This window comes from Lasioglossum baleicum, chromosome 10 (genome assembly GCF_051020765.1).
Source record: "Lasioglossum baleicum chromosome 10, iyLasBale1, whole genome shotgun sequence".
Taxonomy (NCBI): Eukaryota; Metazoa; Arthropoda; class Insecta; order Hymenoptera; family Halictidae; genus Lasioglossum; species Lasioglossum baleicum.
Window position 1 is genome coordinate 16,336,459 of NC_134938.1, and position 22,159 is coordinate 16,358,617.

The following is a 22,159-nucleotide window of genomic DNA, read 5'->3' on the forward strand; positions in this document are numbered from 1 at the left end:
GAAAAGACAGAAGTGGGTTTATTCTTCAGCGACGTTCACCGTCCTACCTGTGGGTCTCCCACCTGGCTCTTCACGGCGGAACTCTTCCCCTGTTGGAAGAGTAAAACTCTCAGACGTTTTCCGATCTCTAACAGTTTCGGACTCGTCTTCGTCAATGTGTGAACTTGTTTGGCCACAGCTCCGACGCGACGCGTCTTCGCCATTGTCTCACCAGCTTTCTGGTTGTTTAATGCGAGAGAACCAGCGCCGCGATTAAACTCGTTTCTTTTACGTTTCCACCGAACAATTCGAATTTCTTTTTTCTTTTTTTTTTGCACGGTGAGAACATTTTCAGACTTTCGATTTTCCGTGACTTTAATTTTCTTTCGAATATCGTCAATCGTTTGGAATAAGTTCTCGGAATAGGGAGCAGGGACTACAGTGTAATCGAAAGTTCGAAAAGAAAGAAAGAAAGAAGAGTAGTGAGAGTTCCATGATACTGTGGTGAAGTTTCTAGAAACAGCAACAGGTGTTGAGCGAGTATCGATACAGTTTCGGGTTTCGGGACCAACATTTGTGACAATGAGACGGAAGAACTTCTTTCTCTTCTTCTTCTTCTACTGGGTCGCCTTGATCCTGGAGATCGCGGATGTCTCCGCTGATGCTGACCCGGCGATCCTCACCGGAACTGATTTAACTCTCTTCCAACAGGTGAGAGAAACTTTGGCTATATTCGCCTCGTTTGCTTTCCTTTCGTCGGATGTTTAAAATACAGATTCAAAATAATTAAATGTACGATGATATACGGTAGCGAACAAAAGTTTAAGGCCGCTCTAAAGAAGACGATAACTCTTTTAATATTGTACTATACGATTTGAACTTTTTTTGGGAAGCTAGAGCAATTAGTTTACTAAAGGATGTGAAAAGAAATTTTTTCAAAAATTGCAATTGATCGGAATTGTTGGAAAAATACTAAAAGTTGATTTTTTAACTTTTTTATATGCCGAAAATCGTGAAAATCTGCAATTTTTACCATCTTTAACCGTTTGCAGCTCATTGCAACGTCTACCGATTTTGACGAAATTTTCAGAATATGTTTAATTGACACAGATCTACAAAAAGTATTTTTAAAATTTTCAATATAGGCCCACATAAAAAAGTTAAAAATGCAACTTTTAGTATTTTTTCAAGAATTCCGATCAATTGCAATTTTTGAAAAAATTTCTTTTCGCATCCTTTAGTAAACTAATTGCTCTAGCTTCCCAAAAAAGTTCAAATCGTATAGTACAATATTAAAAAAGTTATCACAATACAATACAATATTAAAACTTTAATAGTGAAGAAAGTCGAATTTTTTCGTGAAACACGCAGAACCCAAACACTTGAATTTTATTGGTAAATATTTGCATTCTTGAAATTAAACAAATCAATGATTCAGTATAAGTTTTATTATTTTTGCCTAGTAATTTAAAAATATTAATTGAATTTTTTTAGAGATGTTATCGTGATGTTATGAAAATTAAAAACATTTAGGGTAGAATATAAAAATCGTTTCTCAATCAAATGAAATAAATAATGTAGAATGCATTCTAGTTAATAACAGTTTTAATACCTCTGTGTTCATCTATCTCTATAGTGGAAATCTTTCAAAGAAATCTTCTTTTTCTATCGCAATAGAAGAAAATATTTCCGCGAAAGATAAGAAAAATACTCTGGTACTTTTGCAACGATATTGAGTTGACTCCTTTCAGTTTCGATCGCGTTACTTGGAGCACTTTACTTCTAATGCACCACTAATTAGCTATTTCCGCCATTTTATTTCCGCCGGGCAGAAATACCTTTCAAATATCAATGGCATCAGAAAAAGATACAAACAATTACAGCTAGAAATATCTTTTATTCGAGTGGTCGGACCGGACATTAATCTTTTTACAATGGAACGGAATAATATAAATTCAATGTTGTATGTTTCCTCATACTATACTTGGTAATTGGTAAATAGGTGTATTGGCATGCTGGGGAACAGTGAGAAATGAAAATTTAACTATTAAAATTAGAAAAATTAAGTATTCGCTTACAATGTTTCTTTAAAACTTCTTTAATACTTTTGTTGACAAATATCAAAATTATTATAGAGTTTGTGTTCTTGAATCATTATAGATTTACATTTGAGGAATAAAAATATGCATTGATGAAATATGAATCTATAAAGTAGAACATAATCGAATATCGTGAAAAATGTTGGTTATTGACAGGGGGGTTAATAATGTCTTCTAATCTCACAATGGCGAACTTAATCACACTGTCCAACAAGGTGTTGGACAGTGTCATTTCCCTACGAATTATAAAATATGTAAAAAGATGATTTCATTTCGAAATTTTCATATGGTCAAGTCCAGTGTTAGATATTCGTATCGAAGGTATTGTTTGAAAATGTTGAAATTGATAATCTTTCTATAAATTATAAAATATGTAAACAGATGATTTTATTTTCGAATTTTTGAGACGTTCTACTATATATATATATATATATTTGTATGTATGTGTCCGATTAGGCGCAAACGCATAAATGATTTATAAATAATGGCAAAACTTCGCGTATCGAAACTTTCGAAGAAATTTTGATCGCCGAGAAGTATTCGCAATGGGTATGGACATTTCATGGAAATGATTCTACCTTCACCTGACGTAATCAGGCCGTACACCGCATGCCGCATACCCTTTTTCAAACTGTTTGCTATCTTCCCCGACAATCGTGTGCGAGTTTCACTGCTAAATCCGTGGAAAAGAGTGCGGCAGCTGTTAATTCTGCTCGCTCTGTTAGCTAGTGATGGGATGAAATTCAATAGTTACGAATACGTACTCGAGCTTCACTTTCTTTTATACAACGCTCCAATCTAGAATCTAGAAAATAACTTGTGAAGTTTTTACACGTTGCAAGCAGAATTGGGTGACTTTTAGTGCAAATAAGTGAGAAATATTCATATGATTTAGCAGAAAAGGAATCGACAAAAAAATAGCTCACAAAACATTTTTCAATTAATATTTATGTATATTTCAAACTTTCGAGCTTCTTCTTTTCTCGATAAGTGGGAAGGTGTTGATATGAAAAACAACTTTAACAACAAATCTCTTTGATATAAACAAATTTGCGGCAAGTTTCTCTTAGAAATACCCACCGTGGTAAACCTTTTCTTGCGTAACCAGAAGTCTTTGCCCTTCTCCTATAAATGTTTGCCTTATTTCCTATGTTATTCAACGGCCTGGCGTACTCAAGGTGACCTTGACATAACCTTCACAGTACGGCAGGCTTAAGTTGTTAATATTTATTTCGAGAAATCAATATCTTGACCAATATCGACAACACTCGAGCCTGCATTACCGTTAAAAGTTAAAACGTATTTTTTAAATATTCAACGTAGGCCCACGTAAAAAAGTTACAAACTACAACTTCTAGTATTTTCTCTGTAACTTATTGTTAGTCTTGTGGTGGTAAAATTGCTCTAACTTCTCAACAAAAAAATCCAAATCGTATGGTCCGATATTAAAAAAGTTATGGTCCTTGTAAAAGTGTCCGAATACATACTACATATTACTGTGTATTGTGTATGCATCGAAAAGTCAAGCGTTCATCAGCGAACCTAGTATACGTAGCATTTGCTCGATCCCGAAGAGAAATCTAGAAATTCGTACGAGATGCTGTGACGGAGATATGGAAAACCGATATCATACAGAACAAAGACAGGGATAGGTATGTAGCTAACGGCGCGGCGCCGCTGCTGTGCAGAAATTCGCGAGAGCAAGCTGAAAGGGAGGTCAGAAGTCACTCTGTTAGTGGGTGAACATCTCGGCACTACTTTCATATGCTATCATTCACCTTCGTGTGCATCCGTATATCCCGTATATCTCGAGTCCGACACCGTGAAACATGTTTTTTTTACGATTGGCTATTGCGAAAAGAGAGAAAAGCGTCGTATAAATTAGACCGAATCCATGAATTAATTAATAAATAGGCGCAAGGTCAGGTGTTTCGTTTTAACCCTCTGAACTCGGAGCAATTATAACTCGAAAATGAAACATTTCTTCCAACCTAGAATATTTCTCCATTACGATAGGTAATTGTTTATAATTGTTTATATTGTAATCGCTAGGACACATAGTTTCCGAGATATAAGCGGAAAACCGTAAAAGGTGACTTCTACGTGCCCCCCTGTAGCCCGCTCACCTCCTAGGAGTGGTGACTTTTAGTATGTTTACCTCCTAACTAGTCCAAATAAAGTCCCAAAGTTAAGAATTGTGTTCCTTCCATTTCCCTCTACACACCCCTTATGAACATTCATTGACTGTACTAATAATCATCTACAATTATTAATAAACAATAAAAATGTTTTGATGCTTACGAAGGTGATTGAAATGAAACATTTAAACGAAGTCATATTATCATTTAATTTCGGTGAGCTGGATTTGTAGCAGATACAGAAAAACCTTGGTCTAATTATTTATCAGAAACAGTGAAAAGCTAATTTGTGTTAATTTGAGTTGGTAGTGTCATTGAACAGTGAATTCAATTTAATTCCGTTTAGACAACTCTGTATAATTTGAAATGAAAAATATTCAACATCGTTAAATATAATTGAAATTGATTGTGAACTATATTTTATGAAAACTTCAATTTATCCATGTAAACTTAGAGGTCCGATCCCAATAAGGAAATGTGGAAATAAAAAAATCTTGATCAATATTTATCGTGGCTTTCACTTTATCCTGTTTTGCATATTGCCGTGTATACATACACATATGTATACGAGATGCATAAAATTGACACAGATTCTTTTCACTTTCTGCGCGTTCTGTAAGCTCCAAACTTATTATCAAGTCATCATTCTGGTATACCTAAAGCAGTCTTACTTTCTATGATTACAATTTCATACAAAATATGAGACGAAAATAGTTAAATTTCAATCAAATATAATGAAAATTTCAATTAAGGATTAAATAATTGTAAGCTTCGCTGAGGTTTGTTTTCTAATTGTCACGCGACAATGATGATTTCCACGAGAGATCGATTAAGTTTCTTTGGGATACGCCTGATTGAGGAAAGGTTCCGCAGAGGAGACGTTTAATCATGTTTAATTGCGGATGAAGGCGAGCCGCAGCAAAAACAATTAGAAAGACGAATGCGATCGAAGATCCTTTCACTCTCGTTTGCCTGGAACGAAGAATCAATGGGTCGTCGTCATCGTCGTCTCCGAAGCGAGAAGAGAGAAGAGAGAAGAGCACGCCTGGCATGGAAACGGAAGTATTAGTGACATCCGCGGCGTAGCTTCCGGTTTTTCTTTACCGATGGTTACGTGTGGAGGCTCCTCGAGCAAACTTTCGATTTCACGGATGCCATAGCGGCCGATAAAAAACCGTCGTAAGAGAAATTATTTGAAAACGTGATCCTTGTTCCACGATGCCACGCCGCGCCGCGCCGCGCCGGGAGAAACGATCGCCGTAAACATTTTCTTAAAACGTTTATCACCGACTACGTGAAAGTATTGCCCGGCAGCGTGGTCGGCAGAACAGGTTGTAGCTTCTTCCAGACTGTTATCATTATACTACATGTAGGTGTAGGTGTCTCCTAAAGTTTCAGTACCTTTTTGTCACTTTTACTTGCGAATTGCAAAATGTTACCCTGGGAGACAAATTATTCATTTCAGTAGGCAAATGCAATGATGATCAAACTTGTCATATAGGTATTTATGTAAGATTGGGGAAGGAGTTTTCTATAGACTGCGGATCTTTATGTAAGATAAAAATTGTCTTCATCAATCGCAAGACACGGAAATCATATAAAATATTCTTTCTATTTTCTATCTTTCAACCATTTTCAACAATTTTCATAAATTGTCTTAAAGTATTACCGTTTCAAATTGCATCTACTCGTTTTTAACCAACTTCGAAAAAGGAGGAGGTTACTCGATTCGATCTGTATGTGCCTTTTTTTCGCATTTTTTTTCTATGTATGTTCACCGATTACTCCGAGATGGATGGACCAATCGGAACGAAAATCGAAAAATTGAAGTTGAAATTGAAAAATTGAAGTTGAAATTGGAGTGTTGAATTTGAAGCAAAAACACTAACTCGAACAAATAATACCAAAGCGAAGTTTGAACGCGGATATCTCGGAAACTATGCGAGATAGCGGAAAACTGAATCCAATCAATCTTGTGGCACATTTTGTCAGCATTAATTTTGTATAGAATAGTCTTATCGCTAGGACGCATAGTTTCCGAGATATCCGCGCACAGAGTTCATTAATTGTGAAAAAGAAATGCCTTATTTGACTAGCTAACTCTTCAGCACAATTAGTGAACTTTCAGCGCGGATATCTCGGAAACTATGCGAGATAGCGAAAAATTGAATCGAATCGATCCTGTGGCACATTTTGTCAGCTTTAATTTTGTATAGAATGGTCTTATCGCTGGGACGCATAGTTTCCGAGATATAAGCGGAAAACCGAAAAAGGGGACCTTCTACAAGCCCCCCTGCACCCCGCTCACCTCCTAGGAGTAGGGACTTTTAGTATATTTACCTCCTAACTAGTCCAAAGAAAGTCCCAAAGTTAAAAATTGTGTTCCTTCCATTTCCTTCCATTCATTGACTGGACTATTAGCTTCGAAGTCGCAACAAATTTATCCAACAAAAACAAAAGTCGGATTTAGCTGTAGTCGAATGGTTAATGTTCCGATTCGATTCATCTTATTCGAGGACACGAAGTGAGATCAAGGGGAATATGCGGGAGAATAGAGGTGAAGGTGAAGAATGCTATGTGTTCTCTCACTTTCTCCAGAAATCTTCCCGAGTAACGTATTTTAGCCGAAGGCGAACTTCTCGTCTCACAGAAAAATCCTATAAATAAATCTGTACTGGAACAAAGAGCCTATCTTCTCTCTCTCTTTAACGAAAATTATTTATTTCAATTCAGTTCGAAGTGAATTTCTTTTGTGAAACATTTGACTTTTGTCATTCATAACATATTACTCTTGCATAAATCTTTGGTAATTTTTTTTAATCGACGTCGCGCGTCGTATATAGGAACATAGGAGAATATAAAAATCCAGGAAGACACTATTTTAACCTCTGGCTTACTTGATATGTATGTGTTGGGAAGAGAAATTGATTAATAGTGCAATAAACTAGGGACACTGACTTTTACATTCCGTTGCGTGGTGTGCAACACGGAAGACTCTTCTCGTATTGCGTTCCAAAGTTTTACACCAGAAAATTTGCTTTCCAGAAAGGTATAATCAACATGATGTTAAAAGTATTGCAAGTGAAATGTATTGTTTACAATTGTTTGTAAAATGTATTTGGTAAATCCTCGAGCTATACATTCTGTTTAGCAATCGAAAATTACGAACGTTCAGTAATTTGCACCGCAACCGAATATGGATACCACTAATTGTAAAATATGCCAGTTAAATTTCGTACGTACAATGAAGTTGTTGGGACCATGAAGAAGGTAGTTATCCGGTTTCCGGTCAAAACGCCATCGGCAATATTAGGAACCGTTTCCTTCTACGAAATTCATAATCCGTGAATTATGTACTGCGCCGAAGTGTTCGCAACGACACCACGAATCACGAATAACGAGGCTCCATTAAAGCACAGAGAAAGTCGGGAATATTTTAAAACCGAACGAACCATCTGTTGTTCCTCTTCCCACGACTTTCGAAACTGGCGTCACTTCCTGATTAATTTCAAACCGCTTCTTACGTGGAAAATTGGCAGTTTTAGGTAACAGAACTCCATCAGCCAGGTATTGTTTTTATCAATTCTTGCATGTTACAGTTCTAACGTATGTAGCACCGATTACAATGTACATAAACTGTGCAATTCCCTCTCTATCGTATAATTTCCTTGCGATCTCTGCTCGAGTCAAACCGTTTATGATGCTACGCTATCGTGTTAACCATTACGCCACTTACGCCATTACGCAAATAGCAGATATACATACTTACTAGTCCAGTCAACGAAAAGTTGCAGGGGGAAATGGAAGGAATACAATTTTTAACTTTGGGTCTTTGTTGGGACTAGTTAGGAGGTAAACGTATTAAAAGTCCCCACTCCTAGGAGGTGAGCGGGGTGCAGAGAGGCACGTAGAAGTCACCTTTTTCGGTTTTCCGCTTATATCTCGGAAAGTATGCGTCCTAGAAATAAGACCATTCCATACAAAATTAAAGGTGACAAAATGTGCCATAAGATTCAATTCAGTTTTTCGCTATCTCCCATAGTTTCCGAGATATCCGCGCTTAAAGTTCACTAATTGTGCTGAAGAGTTAGCTAGTCAAATAACGCGAAAATTTCTTTTTCACAATTAGTGAAGTTTGAGCGCGGTTATCTTGGAAACTATGCGAGATAGCGAAAAATTGAATAGAATCAATCTTATGGCACGTATTGTCAGCTTTAATTTTGTATCGAATGGTCTTATCGCTAGGACGAATAGTTTCCGAGATATAAGTGGAAAACCGAAAAAGGGACCTTCTACGTGCCCCCCTGTACACCGGTCACCTCCTAGGATTAGAGACTTTTAGTATGTTTACTTCCTAACTAGTCCAAACAAAGTCCCAAAGTTAAAAATTGTGTTCCTTCCATTTCCCTCTACACCCCCCTTACGAATATTCATTGACTGGACTATACATATATGTAGTAATAAGGTATGCTCCACACAACATTATGAACTGGGATTTTGAGGGGGGGGGGAGGAGGGAGGAGGGGGACAAATAATTCTGGATACATATACAATGTCAATGGCGAATTACACTGTCCAACAAATTTCAACCTTTTTTATGTTCCCTAATTCCTGTTGGGTCGTTCGTAATTACTGTTGGGCCACAACAGTAGTTGTGGAACAAATTTGGTGTTGGACAGTGTTATTATCGTATGCGAGAATCGTCAGAGTTAATAATTATCTTTTTTCAGGAGAATGGACGTATTGAGACATTTCCTTTTTATCGAGTATTGAGTATTTCCTTTTTCAATTTACGAAGAATCCACGATTGTAGATCAATTAGCACGAAGTGAAATATGATTTAAAGAAATCTGTAAGGAACCGCTTGAAATGTTTCCCAATAGCAAAGTATTCCGTAAATTCCAAAATAACTGTGAAATCTAGGAAGCTAGGTCGCGACCGATTTCCCTTCTGTATAAAACGGATTCGCGCTCCGGACATCAATAAAAATCGGAATGTGCATTATTCCCTGCAATTATTTCAACGTAAAGTAAGTAATTGATGAGTACGCGAAGAAATCCATCCACCAACGGAATAAATAATGCAGCTTTTTCCTTTTCCCTTATGCAATTGCAACGAATGATTAAACTCTCGATGAAAAGTCTGAAAAGAATTACAGTATAACTATCGAAAGTAGTATAATCGATGGTTATCAGATGTTTCTTAAACTCTCACTAGATATTAGCGGTAAATAGGCGCTCATTAAAGTTTCATTCCATTAAGACAACCGTAATAACGGTATTAAAGCAAATGATAAAACATTTCGATTACATAAAACGAAATTAGGAAAGAATATAACGATGTTGCTGGCCATTAAACTTTAATGGGGGCCTCTAATAAATTCGTAGTTGCATTAACGACATAAAATTGGCCTATAAACTGTATTTTTCATAGACTAAAGATAGCAGAGTGTGCGATCGAACTAATCGTTATGGGTCCCTTCCTTCACCTTTTGTATACTTTCACTTGTAAATAAGATAGCATTCGGTAACACGATTCAATTCCTAGATCCAATATGTTTGTTTCAGAGTTTGTCATTAATCTTTCACTATAATTGTATAACAGTGAAATATTAGAGCTGCCGAAGCAAGAGGGGCAATTTATCAACAGAACTAAAGACTCTCGCACACTCGACGAACACTATAAAGTATAAAATAATTCCAATTATCGATCGTAAATGTTGACTATCAAATTTATAGATGCTTTCGGCGCTACCGTTTCGATCAATTACTAATATAGCAATTTTGCAAAAAATTTTCTTCTTTCCTGACGTTTCGGTTCCGTTTTGAACCTTTAAACATGTTTAAACAATCATAATGTATTAATATTGGATATCGCTGTATTCGGAAAAGTCTACAGAACCTTTTGCTATAAAGAGCAATTCAACATCTTTTATAATAACACCACAATATTTGTTTAAAGTTGAAAAATATGTTTTTTTTTTCAAAGTCATGTTACTTAAAAACTGTGCGTATAGGAGAAAAATTGAAAACAGATTCGGAATCAGCGCGAAAAACTCTATAAGAACCACCCAACAGTTTCGCATCAGTTTTATGAACATGTTGTTATTTTCACGATGAAATTCAGGTATATATTCTCGTGGAAAATACATATGTATCATATATTGGTGGTACCCTTATTATACAGACACGGTTGCATAATCGGACATCGGCATACACGATCAGACGTGCCTTCATCGCAATCACCAAGACACGCGGTGCTCTGCACTGCAGTTCCCGTTATATAACGGGTGCTCCTTCACTTTTACGCTCCGCGAACGATAGAGTTCCTGGCATTCAACCAGACAGACGATTTTTGCCACCTTTCGCTTTCGTTCTCTTTCGCGGAAAATTTCTGCCGGGTACGGAACCATTATTCTCGCATTCTACTACAGTGGAATCATGAAATATTTTAGCTAGATTAGCTCCTTACCGTATTTTCACGAATCAGACTCGTCATGAAGGTTTTATAAGAAAGTCTAACAAATATGAATGTTACGCGTTTCATTTTCGACGAAATAAAATTTGATTCGTTTCCGTTTGTAATCAATGTTTAAGCATTAAAGGAAACACAGCTTTAAACGTAGTTTTTCGAAAACGTTGCGCGATAGAGCAATTTTACCTTCGGATTTGGTTTTAGCGTGGCAAACTCTAGAAGAATCACCCAACAATGGGTGTAGTTGATATTTTTCCGTATAAGTTGAAGTCTGTTAGGTATCCTTATTGGAGAGTCCACTAGCAGAGCCAGAGCAAAATGCCCCCATTCTTTTACGTTTCCCTCTCGTTCTAGTACCCTTCACATTTTCCTCAGCTGCCATAAATCCAAGGATTATCGACTTCGAGAGTAACAGCTCTAGCAGAACATATTCTCAACTTCATCGATCTACAATTATGTTGGTCGCAATCGGTGGCCAATGACGGTAACAAGTTATATAAAGATCGTTCACTTTATAGTTGGTTTCTCGTCTTCTCGTTAATGATCTGAAGTTCGGATACTTTTTGGACCGTGCATACTGTGCACACTGAACTTGATTACCAACACTTTCGACAACGTAATTGCTAAAGCGGAATGCCAGATACAGGAAACGAATGATAGCCGATCTACGGATGTGAGATACTTCTTACGAACATTGTAGATCGTTAAAACGAAAGAGATAGCAAGCCGCGCCTTGAATAAACGGTCAACTTTTCACATCACCTGTGGGCTGTGAGCTGTGGGAAACCAGTGGCCAACGATCGTCAGTTCTGGCCTCGCGGCTTGATTACGTCAGAGAATGCGATAGATGGAATAACTGCCGCGCTGGAAGTTACATTTCTCCGTGGAATTCTGATCCGTGGACTTTCGTTAGCTATCGTTGGGAATCGATTAACCAACGATCATTATACGCGTGTGGAATCAATTTAACCTTCCGCGTCGGGCGCAACCGATCTGAGAGGCACAGCGCGATCATTTAGGTACCTCTTAGGTACCTCGAAAACAGTCACCACCAAGTTGGCACGACAGAAGACTTAAGTGTTAGCCAAACAGGAGACTCGCAAGTTGATCTAACAGAAGATTCAGAGAATAGTCAAACAGAAAACGCAGGTGTTAGTCAAACAGGAAGCTCACAAGTTGGCACGACAGAAGATTTAAGTGTTAACCGAACAGGAGACTCGCAAGTTGACCCAACAGAAGACTCAGAGAATAGTCAAACAGAAAACCTTACAGGGGCCCCAACCTTGGGGAGGGCCCAAAAGGGCGGCCCTACGAGTATAGACCTCACCAAGTGCACTATTTCCCTAACAGCAGTTGTATAAATGAACTTAATTAGGTGTTTATCATGTTTTTTTAATGTGGGCCAGTCAAGCACATTGATCCCGAACTCGGCGGTCCAGATATTGCGCCCGACGCGACGGAATGTTAATGCTGTTAGAGACATACACTCCGGGACGAAAAGATAGCACACTTTGAAATTAATGTAATTTCTGTTTATTAAGCATTAGAAATTCAATTTTTTTTATACACATATTTTTATAGTGTGTCTTTCTCAACATATATGAATGAAACGAAACAAAGCTTCATTAACTTATCTATATTTTTATTGAATAAAGTAGAATTATTAACAAAATATATGTAGAGGTACAAAATGATAGCACACTTAACGAAAAACTTGAAATATAACAGAATTAATCGATAAAAATCAATGTTCAATATTTTGTAGGATCTCTCCTTTACAGCTAACGACTTTAATCATTCGATTTGGTAAATATTTATACAATTTTTTAATACTGTTTTGGCTAATATCCTTCCATTCGTCCAAAATGCATTATTTTAAATCGTTAATATATTTTGGAATTGTCTGCTATTTTCGTACACAGCTCTGGCAAGATGTCCCCAACAATTTTCAATAATATTGAATATAACAAGCTCATAATCACTTTTCGGCATCTGTTTGCAATTTTTGATGTTTGTGTAATTCAATCTTGTCCTTCCTTTAACTTCAATATCGTATGTACTTCACATACACTTTGTTCTTTTCCACGACCCATTACCTTAACACTTTAGTATGTTGTTTTATTAAATAAGCGCGAAAGAAGCTAGTACCCAATTTATCAATTACATTTTGCAATGAATGTTCGCTTTTCAGTAACTTCTGCACAACTGACAAATGTAAAATTGCTATTTGTGCTATCATTTTGTCCCGCTTGTGGGCCCCAATATTTACGTTTTCATTTCGAAAATTCTATTGAAGTAAATATGGTGAATGATATTCAGCAGTGCCGTAACGAGGGCGTGGCGAAAGAGGCGCCCGCCACAGGCGCAACTGGGTTTGGGGCGCAAAACAAAGAATACCGACCCGGTTCAGGGTCGCTTGGATGCTTTTCAAATGTTGCAAAACAATTACGAACTCTTATTACCAAACACGTATCCAAATCTAGACGTAGAATTAAGGATTTTCATAACAATGCCTGTAACAACAGCTTCCTGCAACCGTTCGTTTGGCAAATTAAAAATTGTAAAATCGTACCTACGTTATTCTATTGGACAAGAGCGATTAACAAACATGTCTATAATATGAATTGACAAAGATGTTGCCAAAACATTAAATTTTGACGATATAATAGATGCGTTTGCAAATGAAAAAACGAGAACAATTACTTTATAAAATATGCTGAATTGTTTTATGTTTTAATTATATTATTTTAACATATACCTACGTTTCGTATTTCCTTTATTTTGTCGTCATATTCATTTTCTTCAGTTTAATGTACTAAATGAGGAAAAATAGACGATATGTGTTATCTTTTTGTCCCGGAGTGTATCAACGTAATATGGTCAGCATCTGCAATCTTGCAGGACTTTGTTTACAAAAAGTCGATGGTTCACGTGCAAAAGTTCAGCGAGTGAACCATTTTTTACATTGTGATAATGGTAAAAAAAAACAAATTAAAACGTAAGTTATACGTAGAACAATTAGCAATGGTAGATTAGATAATTATTGTAGGAAAAATCTGACGAGCCGTTCGCGACCGTCAGTTAATGATTAACTTTGCTCGAAAGAGAAAAACCGTCCGAAGCAATTAAGATCGTCGTAATTAACCGAGGCATTGTTCTTTCTCCCTTCTGAATCCTGAGTGTACACCGAGGCTGTGAGACAATCTCTTCGGATTCGAGAAAGTCTAACTGCTCGCGGCTCGCGGTTTTCATTTCACAGCGTCTTCGAATAATAATTCGTTCGACGACCTCGAATTTCAATTAAAACCTGGTAACACAGTGCCTTTTTCCTTCCAACAAGGAAGTACAGTTATAAGAATACATATATATATACATATATGTATAATAATAATAAATAGATATAATATCTATATAATAAATAGATAAATAGAACAGTAGTTCCATAATAACACATTACCGACCGGTAATTGTTGCATAATTTTGAAAAATCTATGGTACATGGCTAAACACTTTTTAATGGAACCTTCAATAGCAACAGCAATTTTCATTTCAAACTAACAAGTTACCCTGAATAACGTCATCTAATAGTTTCATTTAAGATTGCAATATGAATGAAAATTTCTATGCTTTCTTTTGGTACAGCACAATTATTGAAAATCCTATTCATAGGCTTCCGGTAGGTAAAGTGTTAAATGCAAAATATTTGCCAGGTACACACATAATAAGATTTTTTGAACACGACGAAACGTATAAAAATTTCAGGGTCGACCATCCCTCGACCAAAGACCGCGGTTGTCAGCATCGCAACAGGCCCAGATTCTGAGCGACGTGCAGCAGCATCAACAACGGTATCGTCGTCCTCAACAGGAGCCCGCCGGTTCCTTCTCGTCTCTCTCGAAATACAAGGTAGACCGCACGAAGCAGCAGCAGATCCAGCAGTTGTTGCAACAACAGCAACAAGTGCAGCAGCTGATACAGCAACAGCAGCAGAAGATAGCGCAACAGCTAAACAACGCGAACTACCTTGGAAACTCGCAGCCACAATTTCCGTCTCAACCAGCTAAACACTTCCTGCAAGAATCACCGTTCGTCCAAAGCCAGTTCCCGAACAGCAACAAACAATTCCAGAATCTTCAGCAAGACCTGTCTCAGCCGCTTTTCAGCGATCAGCAAACCGTTCAACTGCAAGATTATCTGGAGAAGCAACGAGAGCTAGAATTGTTGCAGAAACAAAGACAGCAATTGTTGCTCGAACAGCAGGAGGTGCGAAAGCAACAGGAGCTTCTGAGGCTGCAACAGCTTCAGAAGTTGACGTCCACGACTCCAGCGCCTGTTCCTGTAACATCGGCCAGCACGATCTCCATCAGCACCACTTTGTCCCCGGTTCTGGTGTCTCTGCCAACCGCGAGGAAAATCACGCCATCGGAGACAGAACTGTTCCTCAAGGCTATCGCTACCCACCAGAAGAAGTTTTCCACGACAACGCCAATCCCAACTTCTCTGGCAACCACCACCAAAGCGCCATTCGTCACGACTGTAGCCCCTAGCAGAGCACCGTCAACAAAAGTGTCATCTTCTAGCATCCCGGCGAACCTTTTGAGTCTGATCCAGGAGCAAGAGAGTCGGCAAGGTAGTAAACCTAGACCTCAGATCAAGGTTATCTATCAGACCGAAAAACCAACGACCGAGAGGTCTGCGAATACGAAAAGCAGATCTTATTCAGGTTCGGAGAGAGATGTCCTGCTGAAACAGCTAAAGCTGGCTTTGGCGCAGTCCGTAGACGACGACGCAAGGAACGTCACCACGAGGGACATTCTGCTTCCCGATGGGAAGAAGATTCAGCTGTTCAATGCACCGAGTGGTCCGTCTACGGCCGCTTCGTCTCAAACCTCGAATTTATCAACTTTGGCTACTTCGACGACCACCATCAAACCCCCGAAAGCTATCCTCGAAGAGCTGACGAAGGGTGTGCTTCCTCCCGGCGCGGATTTCGAAGTGATCAGACAGAAAAGCGACGGGAAATTGGAGGAGATCGGGAAAGCACCGATACAGAGTCTGCCCGCTAATAAGGTCACTTTTGTAGTGTTGGAGGAGCAACCGGATGGTAGCTATAAAGTCCAAGGTGTGAAAGGAAACGCTGAGAAAGAAGGAAGCGACGTCGACTCGATCGTCGAGAAAATAAAGAAAGGCGAACTGAAATTACCACCGAGCTCCGTCAAGCCAGTTACACCGAGTCAGAATCTCAGATCCACATTGGACGACCTGCCTCCGACCAGACAGAGCACCGTCACGCATTACACCACAGGTTCTACGACTTTCCGACCAACCACTGCCAGATCTACCTCTGCTTCTGCTTCGTCCAGATTCACGGAGAGGTAATGTTGTTCTTTAATTTGTATTGTAATATTTTTGTTAATAGCACATGTTAAAAATTGCTTGAGATCATTTCTCGATGAAAGATCAATCTAGGCCCCGCAGTCGCCCTCGAAAGTGTTACGTTTACGTTCACGTTTACGTGTAGTCCAGTCAACTAAAAGTTGTAGAGGGAAATGGAAGGAACACAATCTTTTACTTTGGGTCTTTGGTTGGACTAGTGAGGAGGTAAACATACTAAAAGTCCCCACTCCTAGAAGCTGAGCGGAGTGCAGGGGGCACGTAGAAGGTCCTCTTTTTCGGTTTTCCGCGTATATCTCGGAAACTATGCGTCCTAGCGGTAAGACTATTCCATACAAAATTAAAGCTGACAAAATGTGCCACAAAATTGATTCAATTCGGTTTTCGCTATCTCCTATAGTTTCCGAGATATCCGCGCTCAAAGTTCACTAATTGTGCTGAAAAGTTAGCTAGTCAAGTAAGGCAAAAAAATGAAGGAAAAATTTCTTTTTCTCAATTAGTGAACTTTGAGCTCGGATATCTCAGAAACTATGCGAGATAGTGACAAACTGAATGGAATCAATCTTATTGCACATTTTGTCAGCTTTAATTTTGTATGGAATGGTATTATCGCTAGGACACATAGTTTCCGAGATATAAGCGGAAAACCGAAAAAGGTGACTTTTACGTGCCCCCCTGTAGCCCGCTCACCTTCTAGGAGTAGGTACTTTTAGTATATGTACCTCCTAACACTAGTCCAAACAAAGTCCCAAAGTTAAAATTTGTGTTCCTTCCATTTCCCTCTACACCCTCCTTATGAACATTCATTGACTGGACTAGTGGCGTCATTTGCATTATTCGGCAGCATGCAGCTGTCGCGCAGCTTTATCGAAATCCCGTATAAAATGATACCGTTTAAAACGAGAACGATATTGTTTTTCAGCAGACCCACGGAATACTTCCCGCAAGTGACCATTTCCCCGAACTCGGTCTCCACGACCGACAAATACCTATCGTCAGCTTCGAGCGTCACCGGGCACGTGTTCAATTCTCTAAACACAGTGTCAACTACCCCGAGGTTGTCAACGGTAGACCAAGAGAGCAGCCGCGTGACAGCGAAATATCCGACCGTGACGAGGAACCACTTCATTCCAACCATGGCTCCGGTCAGCGAGATCATTACAACAACACCGTCGTCATCCCCGGCGCAGACGACTTTCCCGCATCATTCGACCAATTCTTACATTCACTTCACCGTTCGGCCATCTAGTGAAACTTCTCTGACGGCGAAGCCGATTTCTACTACCGGTAGACCGGCGACCACCTTACATAATGACAATATCATTTACGAAGAGGGCTTCGAAAGGTCTACGCTGTCCCCTCCGACGGAATTGCCATCCACCAAGAGCCAGACACAAGAAAGTTTATCCACGCTACTGAGGCGGGAAGGGCTGTACGCGATGACCAAGTACCTGAGGCAGTCAGGACTTGACACTGTCTTGAACGAAACAGGTGAGTAACCGTTGAGATTCTAACAATAACCCTTTTCTTTTTTAACGCGAGGAAAATGCATTACGCATACCCCCTGGGGGGAGACGGGGTTACATGGGAATCCCCTAGCGCAGCGCTCGGAATTATCGACTCGCGACTACACTGCGGTGCATAACTATAGCACCGTTTAAATTTTTACCAGTTTCAGACTTTAAGTGAAAAGTGCAAAAAAATTTATTGTAGAAATTGTGAAAGTATGAAAAAAATGGACTGTAGACTAAATCATATTGAAATGGCCCTCTTATACAAGACGATATAATCGAAAATGTGATTTTCAACTGTTGCGTAACTATAGCACCGTCGTTGTTATTTACTAATTTCACTAAACAAAGTATCATAACGAAGTATCCGTGAAAATAGAAATTGAAAAAAGAATTTTCCACAGTAAATATAAAAATTTGTATCTTGAAAATGCCGCGTGGTACATATTTAACGGAAGAAGAGAGGGGTAAAATTTTAGCCCTGAAGGAAATAGATTTTAGCATGCGCGAAATTGCTCGTAGGCTAGGAAGGTCACATAAAGTTGTTATAAACTTTTTACGTGACCAAGATAACTATGGGAAGAATAAAACGGGTGGACCAAAGAAGAAATTGAGTCCACGTACGGAACGAATAATTGTGAAAACGGCCAGCAACACATTAAAAAGTTGTAACCAAATTAAAAAAGAACTTAATCTTGATGTTTCACGGTGGACTATACATCGAGCTTTACAAGCAAATGGAAACATCGTGAGACAAAAATTAAAGTCTGCACCCAAACTTCTACCGCGCCATAAGATTGCAAGACTTCAATACGCTCGAGCAAACATGCATCGGAACTGGCATAACGTAAATTAATTTCTGAAAATCTTCTAAACCCAGCTTATTGTAATTTCTTTTATTGACAATTAGACTATCTTTTCGGACGAAAAAAAATTCAGCCTTGATGGACCTGATGGGTACAATTCCTACTGGCGAGATCTCCGCAAGGAACCACGGTATTTCACGAAAAGAAATTTCGGTGGAGGAAGTCTTATGGTTTGGGGGGCTTTTCACAGTGATGGCATGTTACAATTAGCTTTCCCATCGAAGAAAATGAATAGTGATGAATATATTGGTATCTTGGAAAACAATTTGCTACCCTTTCTACAAGAAAATAGTACTACAAATTGGACGTTTCAACAAGATAACGCGGCTATACACACAAGTCGAAAAGTGATGGCATGGTTCGAAGCAAACGATATTAACAATATTAAATGGCCAGCATGTTCACCCGACCAAAATCCCATGGAAAATATCTGGGGCATAATTGTCAGGAACGTTTATGCAGAAAATCGGCAATACGGAAACGTTTCCGAATTAAAAAGCGCCATAATCGATATTAGTAAAAAAATCAGCAGAGACATTTTTCGGAAACTTATTGATAGCGTACCAGATAGAGTTTTCGAGTTAAATTCAAAAAAAGGTGGTCCTACAAGATATTAAAATCGTTTATCATTGTTTTTATTGATGTGGTGCTATTGTTACGCAACAGTGAAATTCATACTATTGTTTGTATCGTTTTGTACAAGAGGAGAATTTAAATTAAAATTAATTTAAACTTCAATATTTTTCATACCCTTTCGATTTTTACAATTAATTTTTTCGCACTTTCAGTCTGAATTCTGAAACGGGTAAAAATTTAAACGGTGCTATAGTTATGCACCGCAGTGTATATTATTATTGGGTTTTGTAGATAAGGATTCTTGAGTTCTTGTGACAGTTGACGATTTTCGCGCAGCACATCATCAAAGTATAGTCTTTCACGAACATTTAAAAAAAAAAGTTCCAATTGAATCGATAAAAAACTGAGTTGTCGGCGGATTTTTGTCCAAAAAGATCGGTTTCTCGCCCACTGTGCGGCCCTAGGTACTTCGGAGCTCCTCAGGCGCGTATCATAGGCGCTATAAGTATTAAGGCGACACTCGTGTGGTATCATACAGATTTTCACATCACCCATGAGGTACTACAGTCATATAATTCCTTGAGATCGCTAAAATTCTTCTTCATTCGAGTCTTGTGTATATTTGATTGGCAAAACATCCATGTATGTAGATACGTAGCGCGTAGCCGGGATACGCTTATGGCGGCTGAATTTAATTCTTCACACGACTGCTAGTTACTTCCCACCAGTTGGTTTTAGTCATGCAACATTCATTGGAAAAATGTTCTCACGGATAACCGACGGTTTCGACACGGTTGCCTCTTCGTAGGAACAATGATGGCCTTTTCTCGTTATCCGACTTTTTTTGCGTTACAAAAGCGATGTAATTGCGTCTGGTAATTATCGACGGTTACTTTAATTGATCTATATAATTCATCGATTATATCCTGTGCAATTGATAAGTCAATCACTGGTCCGGGCATTGCGCATCATTGACGGGCCCACTGGCGTTTAATTGGAGTCTATTCAACAGTCAGTTACAACGAGAACAATGGGATGGCGAGCAAATTAGTGTTCGACATTGTATGTATTGCATTTATTTACTAGGTGTTAATGGACGGACGCGACGTTTACCTTGTTCCTATAAATAAGGTAACTGTACCGATTACTGCGGTATATCATGCTTCGATTCTACTTTATTTTAATATTAATCCTAATTTATCATGCAATAATATTGTAATATTGCAAGTAGTACAGTCAACACAAAGTTGTAGAGGGAAATGGAAGGAACACAATTTTTAACTTTGGGTCTTTATTTGGATTGGTTAGAAGGTAAACATATTAAAAGTCCCCACTCCTAGGAGGTGAGCAGGGTGAAGGGGGGCACGTAGAAGGTCTCCTTTTTCGGTTTTCCGCTTATATCTCGGAAACTATGTATCCTAGCGATAAGATCATTCTATACAAAATTAAAGCTGACAAAATGTGCCACAAGATTGATTCAATTCAGTTTTTCGCGATCTCCCATAGTTTCCTTGCGTCTCTATTTATTCTTTTGAAGTGGGAGCCATAAATGAATCCATCTTCATATTTCCATCTTCATCTGAGAGCTCTCAGTTAAATTTATACAGCCTTCGTACTCATCAATTCGCCGCAATTTTTTGACAGTTTACAATTATAGGATAGGAATTAGAGTGTTCATGACAGCGATCGCCCTCTCGTCCAGAAGATCATTTCTCACTATTGTAGATTGGTGCTCTAATGAACGTGTGTCTTTTCAACTGATTAAGTGAATTAATTTAGTTGCGTGATTGAGTTATCCCTTTTCCTCCCCTAATCGAAGCAGATCCTACCCCTATTCCTACACTGAGAAAAAAAAGTAGTTACTTCAATAACACGCGTGTTATTGTAATTTTTTTACTTCGATGAATATCAATGTATTCTTTTCAATAGTATGAAATTTAGAAGCAAATCGTAATGTATTTGAATTGTCTATCATGAAATGATTGAAAATATTATTCGATTCAATACCGTACATTATTATTCGTAATATTTCTCTTTTTCCTTCAATCAGACATGTTGTTAAAAAAATTTGAGAAATGTATTGATTTATACTGGAATTGGTTTGAGGCCATATCTTATTTTTTTGAAAACATTGATGTTAAGCTATTCGCTTATATGATTGGCGGAAATGAATTTTGCTATTGAAATTCAATAGTATTAAATATTAAAATAAGTTCATATTTTAGTTGGCCACCCCTGCCCTATACCCTATAGTATAATTATGAGCCGTATTAAATATGCATAACGTTGATACTTTATTATGTACATATAATGTTGCAGGACCGTACACACTGTTCGTGCCAACAGACAAAGCCTTCAGGACGCTGTTAGTGCAACTCGGGGGCCCAGAAAAGGCTGAGCAAAAATTCCGTGACAATCCGCGACTTCTCAGTGGAGTATGCGCAACCAAGTTTTCAAACAAATTGTGTACATATAAACGATAATAAATATAAAAAAGATAATTTTTGCTACAGCTCCTTCTGCATCACGTGATACCAGGAGGCTTTAGGATCGACTCTTTGCAAGACGAGATGACTGGCGTCAGTTTAGCTGGAACGCAACTTCGGGTAAACGAATATCCGACGCAAGATCAGGAGTGGAACGATATCACGGTATTTCGAATAACTATTTAACATTTAACAGCTGCTGCTTGCTAGAATTCTGAAACGATGCGGTGAATCGAACCCATACTTTGGTAATTGCATTAATTTAGTAAGAATTATATCTTGTCAAATTTTCAAAAATTTTCTTGCGTTTTTATATACCTCCAGAACATCCTTAAATCCACGCTTCGATTCAATTTCAAATTTAAATTTTTTCAAAAACCGTTTGTTTGTTACCAAGTTTTACCACAGTTTTATCCAGATGTACAGGTTTTGTACAACATATAATTTTTCAACGCGGTAAATAGTTTAGAAGATATTCAAGGAAAACGATTTTATCAACATTAAATTAATTATTTCGATATTTAATCATCTTGGGGCACGTTTTCCTGTTATTCGATCGCGCTGAAACTTTGCTCAGATTTTTTAAAAATTATTTTAAACAACCCTAGAGGGGAGGGAGATCCGTAAAAGAAATTC

General features: G+C 38.2%; 1 protein-coding gene across 2 annotated transcripts in view; it reads left to right on the plus strand.

Annotated features, from left to right (window-relative positions):
• The first annotated feature begins 121 nt into the window (after window positions 1-121).
• LOC143212967 (uncharacterized) overlaps window positions 122-22,159 on the plus strand; it is a 28,552-nt gene continuing 6,514 nt past the window's right edge. Inside the window, exons 1-5 of one of the 2 annotated variants that reach the window (XM_076432330.1) lie at window positions 122-690; window positions 14,453-16,065; window positions 17,007-17,575; window positions 21,357-21,472; window positions 21,551-21,688. In XM_076432330.1, coding sequence (XP_076288445.1) covers window positions 562-690; window positions 14,453-16,065; window positions 17,007-17,575; window positions 21,357-21,472; window positions 21,551-21,688 — 2,565 coding nt within the window. In that variant the 5' untranslated portion in view covers window positions 122-561. The remainder of the gene's footprint in view (window positions 691-14,452; window positions 16,066-17,006; window positions 17,576-21,356; window positions 21,473-21,550; window positions 21,689-22,159) is intronic. The other variant, XM_076432331.1, reaches the window with a different exon arrangement.